Below are 6,996 nucleotides of genomic sequence, written 5' to 3'. Positions count from 1 at the left end.
ATCTTCTATTTACTGAAATCTTCAAAGGTTTTAAAAAATCAAAAAAAAAAAAAAACTTTTAAGATATTAGGTGATATTTGTAAAAAAGAAAAATTATAGTGTCATTTCTTACTGATTGAAAGATATGCATCTACTGAAATAAGTAAATAATTACATAATAGACCTGATATTGCATTTTGATTCAAAATTTTAAAAGGTATTTATTTTGCCCTAATGAACTAGTTAATTGTTTTTGGATCTAAGTGCTCTCTTTAAGGTATGTATGACTTAGATATTTCATCAAACGGGTGATATGTATGCACAGTGACAGCATAACAGTAAGAGAGAAAATAATCATACATGTAGTGGATATTGAATTTTGAACCTTTTGTGCCTCTTCTAGCATCTCAAGCTCATGTTTAATGCTATCCTATTAGGATTGATATCTTTGATGGATATCCTCCTTTAATTATATCAAATTTATATTAGGATTATCTCTTGTTGTGCCTGATAGTAAATGAGCATCGTATATAAGTCCATAACAATATTAAAACCCGTTTGGATAAGGTTTTTTTTTTTTTTAAATATGTATTAATTTTTTAGAAGAATTTTTTTAAAAAAAGGATAAAATTTATTTCGCATTTGATGAAATACCTGAAAAATACTTTTAATTAAAAAATTTGCTTTAATATTAACATTAAAAAGTATATTTTATATATAAATTTAGAAGGAAAAAAAACATGTGAAAGTATATTATAAAAGCAAGATTTGGGATTGGGTAATAATAATAATAATAATGGAAAGATTCGGTGGTGGTGGAGATGGTGGCAAGGTGGTGAAAGGTTTATTTGTATAGTTAATATTGTTGCATTCGATTTGACTGTATTATATTGTGTCAACCCAAATTGCTAGCTCTACCCACCATTGTCATTTTTTAGTGTTAGTTTTTATTAAGATGATATAACTTTAAAAATGGATCGATCCAAATATGAATTTCTCATATTGTGTATGTGAGTGTTCCTCGTGGAGCTAGAGCAAATATGAATTTACAATAAATATTTGATTTTTTCAACCCAAATATGAATTTCTCATGTTGTGTATGGTGAGTGTTCCTCGTGGAGCTAGAGCAAATATGAATTTACAATAAATATTTAATTTTTAACTTTCATTTTTTTTTAAAGCCAGAAATTTTAACTTAAAACAAAATAATATTTTGGTTTTTCTTTTTCTCAACTTACGCTTTTCTTTAATAGCTGACAATCAAATACTTATTTAAAGTGAATTTTTATTTTAAAAAATTCCAATCAGGCTCTAAATTTATGTGGTTTTTAATAGATGGGGAGGTTATGTTTACAACTCTTACAAATTACATTAAGTCATCCTACTTCAATTCAATCAATCAAGAGTCTATGATCAATCATACTTAGTGTAATTTATAATAAAAAATTATAAACGGGTCATTCCCCTTTAGTATATATAATTATTAGAAAAAGTGTTTATCCTTTTAAATGACACAATTTGTGTCATTTTACTCTCACAAAGAGGTAGGATCCATACCTTTATTTTTTTATCAACTCTCTCTTTATCTATCTTTTTCTCTCTCTTAAAATGAGACAATTTTACATCTTTGAAATAATACACACTTTTTCCATAATTCTTATTTCACGTATTATTTTCTAATGTGAAACGTTTTCACTCACATACAGCTTATAGTTAAATTTCCAAAAAATAGTAAGATTATATTCATGAATTGTCAAAGTCGCTCTCCAAAGCCGTTATAGGAGCTAGAATGAGTTTTTTGTTTATACTGGCACTAAGGTTTGAACCTTGAATGAGTTACTTTCATTATGTAGTTTCCGTTTGACAATAAATTTTATGCCAGGGGAGTTAAAACTTCAATTCATGCAATCACACGTTTCAAAGAAGAATGCTTATGAAAGAAAGGAAGGAATCAAAGGGTGGCATAGTCCCATTTCTGAAAAGCCCAAAATAATAATAATAATAATAATAATTGGAAGTGACCAATCATAGGCTGTGAAGTGTGAACCACTATCATCAAACTCCGCCAATACGAATGAAACGAGAAAATCAAGGCAACCCAAGAGAAAACGTGTTACGTATCGTTGTATACTCTTTTTATAAGTCAAATTACCATATATATTTACTCTTCTTATAAAAACTTATAACAAAATGTATTGTTTATAGTATACATGAATGAATGATTATGTTTAAATAATTCCCTGGTACTGATCAATCTAAACCCTGATCTGTATAAAAAATCAAAGATAATAAAAAAAAAAGGAAGTAATGAGAAACACAAATCAATTGAAGTGCATTATCAGTGGAGCGAACCTCAGGAGTCTATCTAAAGCCTGAGGCATGAACTTTCTGGCAAACAAATGACAAATTTTAGTGGTCTTCCCATTGTACTGACATCTGCTTCCATGCCTTAGCCTCTTCAAGAATTCAATAGTTACATCTGTTCTCATAAACCTTGATGGATGGGGTCCACCCCTTGACCAATCAACCCATGTCAAAGTTCTGTTTGAGTTCCTCTCCCAAAATTTGATACTAACCAATGTGGGCAAGTAGTGTTCATCACCATAACATCCATTCCTACAGTGCTTTTTAAACACTGGGAAGTATTGTTTGTCAGAGACTATTTCAATGGCAAGGTCACGGTCTATCTGAAACCATTGGGACCCTTTCCTCCATTGAGAAAGCCTAACAAGTGGCTTCATTCTTGGGCTGTACCTTCCTCTCCCCACTGCACCAGGAAAATCATAGGCTTCCACAAAGGTCTTGTTTGTGTTCATAAGGTAATTATAGATTGTTGAGAAATTGAACAAAGGAATGCATGACTCTGAGAGCAGAACAAAACGTTGGTTTGAGAAGTCAAGAAGTGCATTTGCTATTAGACGTCTCTCTGCCTCTATCATGTTGAAGTCACCCCACCTCACCTCCTGCATCAATCATCATCATGTAAGGGAAAATCAAATTATCTGAAATAATGTATAAAGTGGGTCTATTGGAAAGTGCTTTTTCTTGGGCTTTGAATTATTGGCAATGTGTTCATAACCAATAATGTACTATTATGCTCAGTTATAGGCCCAATCCTAAAGTTGGGCCATTTGGGATACATGGCATGAGGACTTAGCAATTTAACATGCTTCCAATACAAGGGAATTTTTCAAAATTAATATATGATTAAAAATACAATAAAAAGGCAAGAAGTTTTATATGTTGCTTGTTCATGTTATCTGTTGCATGTGAGAGTCAAAGCATGAAGAAAGGAATTATGAAAAGATTTGATGAGGATGTATAAAAGTTTGCAAATGGAGAGAAGAATAGAATTTCTTGGAGGTGCAAAAGGAGTGGAATGAAAGAAATGGACACTTTGCTTTAACAGCTCAGCTAAGGAAGTAACCAACAAGAATAAGGAAAAAAAATTGGGCTTTGCATATATTCAGTGAATCTAGTAGTTACAGATTTTTCACCTCCATCCACGGTATATTAGTCATGATAGACTTTATATTTTTGAAAAATGGAAAATCTCACTTTAAGTGGGGAGATAAATTCAAAACCCTTTTCCCAAAAAGGACAAGTGGACTATCAGTTAACCAATAACCACAAAGAAACAGGGAATTGTTGCTTTTATTTAAGAAAATCTTGCTGTTCATTTAACAAATATCTGCACTAGTAAAAACCTGAATTTTCTCAAATGAATAGATGACTTCCAAGGCCGTTATTTAAAAGTAGTGGAAGTGGTATCTGATTATTTTAAATCTCTCATCAAAGCCTAGTTTTACAAGCAATCTTCAAGTGCTGACCCTGAATATGACCCCATTAATTACTAGGTTGTTTAAGTTGCATAAAAACTCATAATAAGGTGTTCATCTCTAATTGGAAGAAACTATATATCACATTATATAAAAGAATGGCTGTTAAGGTTCGTGCAGACAGGTGTTGCCCAAGTTGGCAGTTTTTCTTTTTCTAAAAAAAAAACGTAGTAGGAAGTAACATATTTTATCATAGAATAATATGCTTGATTAGATTTCTAAAAATCCTTAAGTTGAAGAGAAAGAAGCAAGTGTTTATTCAACATTTAGATGTTGAAACTTAATAAAAGAATGTCAAAACATAATATTGAATCCTAGATCCATGAAGATAAAAAACGTGCTTGTGAAAACTAAAAAGAAATTATTATTACTCTCTCTATATATATAGATATGTAGTGGTGTGGCATTGTCTATGTGCACTAAAACCTGAAGTAACCCACCCTGCCCCCTTAAAGAAAAATAGCTAAATAGTATTGAACACTTGCAGATAAAAACCATTAAATAAGGCGTGGATTGAGGCACTTAAACCGCAATGCATGTATTATGCAGTGATCTACGAACAAACCATTAGAGGGTGAGGGAATGATAATTCTGTTTTTTATTTTTTATATTTTTCCTTAAAAAAATAAAAATAAAATCTCAGATGGATTTGCTGATCACATGGAAAATACTGGAATTACGGTTATAAATCTTAATGAAATGAAAAGATTAAGGAAGTAGCACATACTGACCTTGCTTGGGATTCTGCGACCATGAAACACAGAACTTTGAGGCACTGTTTTGTTGAAAGAAGGATTGGAATGGACGTAGATAGAATACAACCCTTCATTTCCTCTGAAGAATTTCTCCCACAGAGGAGCCAAAAACAAAGGTCCTTTTGTCAAAAACATAAATGCAACCTTTGGGGTCTGTTTGAATGGGAGTTCCTTAATCCTAGGAACCATAGAAGCTCTCCACAGCAATTCTTCCTCTGTCATATCATGCATAGCCTTGGTTGGTTCCAAGAAACCCTTTAACCCATTTGGGGTGAAGGTGGTGACTTTTGTCTGATTATTTGATATTGCAATGGAGTTTGAGATGGGTGCAGCAGTAGAAGAAGAAGGAGGAGGAGGAGAGAAAGATGGCAGGGTTTGAAAGAGAACTTGCTTGATTTGAAAGTTGAGGGACAAGTCTTTGAGACAGAAATTGAGGGTGATTCCAATGAGCAAACCAGAGCCAAAGACTAGAACATGAGAGAAGAAGTTGAGTAGATGGTGTTGAGCACTGAATAGCCTTGGATATGATGAGCTTTTATTCATGGTGATGATGACAAACAAGAAGATTACAAGTATAGGTGCTGCACAGGCACACACAAAAGTGGATTTATAAAGGATGTTGGTTGGAACTAAAAAGACGCATAAATTTATTAAAAGAAAAAAAAAAAGTACCTATGTTCTGTATAATTCCAAGTTAAGAAGAAAGAAAATAGTTAAAATGGTCAGACAATTGCATTTTTACAAGTTATTGGTTATAAAATGTACCTAGAGAATATATAAAGTAAAAAACTAATTCAATGCTGCTTTTCCTTTTTCTCAAAAAAAAAAAAAAAAACGTTATGAAGGTGCATTAAATCAGCGCGTTAAAAAGAATTCAGTTTCGTGATTAAATCTGCAGTTAGAATTTAATTAATGTTTTAGAATTTAACCGACGAACAATTAGACTGTGAGTATTGAAAAAAGGTGTAAACGACTCGGGCCAAGCCAAGCTTTAGTTCAAACAGGTCATACTCATGTAAATTACTTTAAGGTCTCGTTTGGTAAAATGACAAGTATGAGATTGATAAAGATAGGATATGATATGGGGCTGATAAGCCTATATCATGTCCTCTGTTTGATGAGCACCTGCTGATTAACCATCTGATAAGATTATGTATAAGGAGAAAGGAGAAAGAAAATATAATGAATAAATACAAATATATTGAGTAGCATGGAGATATATTGGGTATCCAATATTGGTATACTATCATGTTGAATCATAACCCAGCTCCCCCATAAGATAAGAAATTATGTATTGCATAGGATACAATGAGATAATAGGATAAGCTAATCATATCCTATTGACCCACCAAACAAGAGATAAAAGTAGGATATGATAAGTTATCATATCATATCTTCTTTATCAGGTGCTCCAAACAGGCCTAAGAATCTAATATAATCCAAATTTGTTTTTAGAAAATATAAGGTTTGATCTGACCTATCAAACCTTTAAAAATAATATATTGCACTCTGTAAATTATAACATTATATGTTATAATTATTTTGTATAATATTTGAACACAACCCAAAATATTGACAATTTGATGTTAAAAATAAAAAACAATCAATTCATTTGAATTATATTGTTTTTTAATTATAAAATTAAAATTTTATTTAATTAAAAATTTATATATATATATATATATATATATATATAATTTGAACTAATTAAAAAAAATTCCAAAAAAAAAACACATAAACACATGTCTAACATACAATAATATAATAGGTAGATGCATAGAATAGCGATAAGTCAAATAATATATTGTTTTTTTAATAGAAATTTTAAGAGACAATTTTGTTAATGAAACAAAAAAAAAAGCAAAAAATACAAAGAATAAGGAAAGTCTTGAGAGTCGACAGTGAGCCATGGATGATTTCGAATATATAAGAAGTTGAGAATGAGGCACAAGAGTAGAAAATTTTGGCGGAGTAATTTAGGGTTAAGAAAAAATGTATTTATCAAATGAGAAAACAAAATATTGTGAAAAATTAAAAAATCTTAAGATTTTGTTTTAGGGAAAAATGTTTCTGCAGTTAATGCAGATAAGTTATCTGCATTTATTTTCAAAACGACGTCATTTTGATATTAAAATTTTAAAAAATTATAAATATAAATACTATTATAACCATGAAATAAACTTACTGAAGATAACTTATCTGCAGTAACTGCAGAAAAAGCGAACCCTTTGTTTTATTTCAAAATAACAAGATATTAGTTTATTGAAAAATAATAAGATATTATTTTATTAAAAAGTAATAAGATGTTATTTTATTTTTATAAAATATTATTAATTAGAAGACAAGCCCACTAAAACAAATTTGTGGCCTGATCTTTAAACAAATCTTTTAATAAACTCAAATATACTATTTCTAAAATGGGG

The 6,996-nt window shown here is 30.5% G+C and overlaps 1 protein-coding gene across 1 annotated transcript; it reads right to left on the bottom strand.

Annotated features, from left to right (window-relative positions):
* Positions 1-2,300: 2,300 nt before the first annotated feature.
* Positions 2,301-5,116, bottom strand: LOC133290831 (glycosyltransferase BC10-like). Its single transcript, XM_061488953.1, has 2 exons — positions 4,550-5,116; positions 2,301-2,942 (listed from the first exon to the last, which is right to left on the bottom strand). The coding sequence occupies exons 1-2, from the start codon at positions 5,114-5,116 to the stop codon at positions 2,301-2,303; spliced, it is 1,209 nt and encodes a 402-aa protein (XP_061344937.1).
* Positions 5,117-6,996: the final 1,880 nt, after the last annotated feature.

Source organism: Gastrolobium bilobum, unplaced genomic scaffold, assembly GCF_033153095.1.
Source record: "Gastrolobium bilobum isolate Gb01-03AN ecotype WA unplaced genomic scaffold, APGP_CSIRO_Gbil_v1 utg966, whole genome shotgun sequence".
Classification (NCBI taxonomy): Eukaryota; Viridiplantae; Streptophyta; class Magnoliopsida; order Fabales; family Fabaceae; genus Gastrolobium; species Gastrolobium bilobum.
Note: the sequence above shows the minus strand (reverse complement) of the source record. Positions and strands in the feature narration are given on the sequence as shown.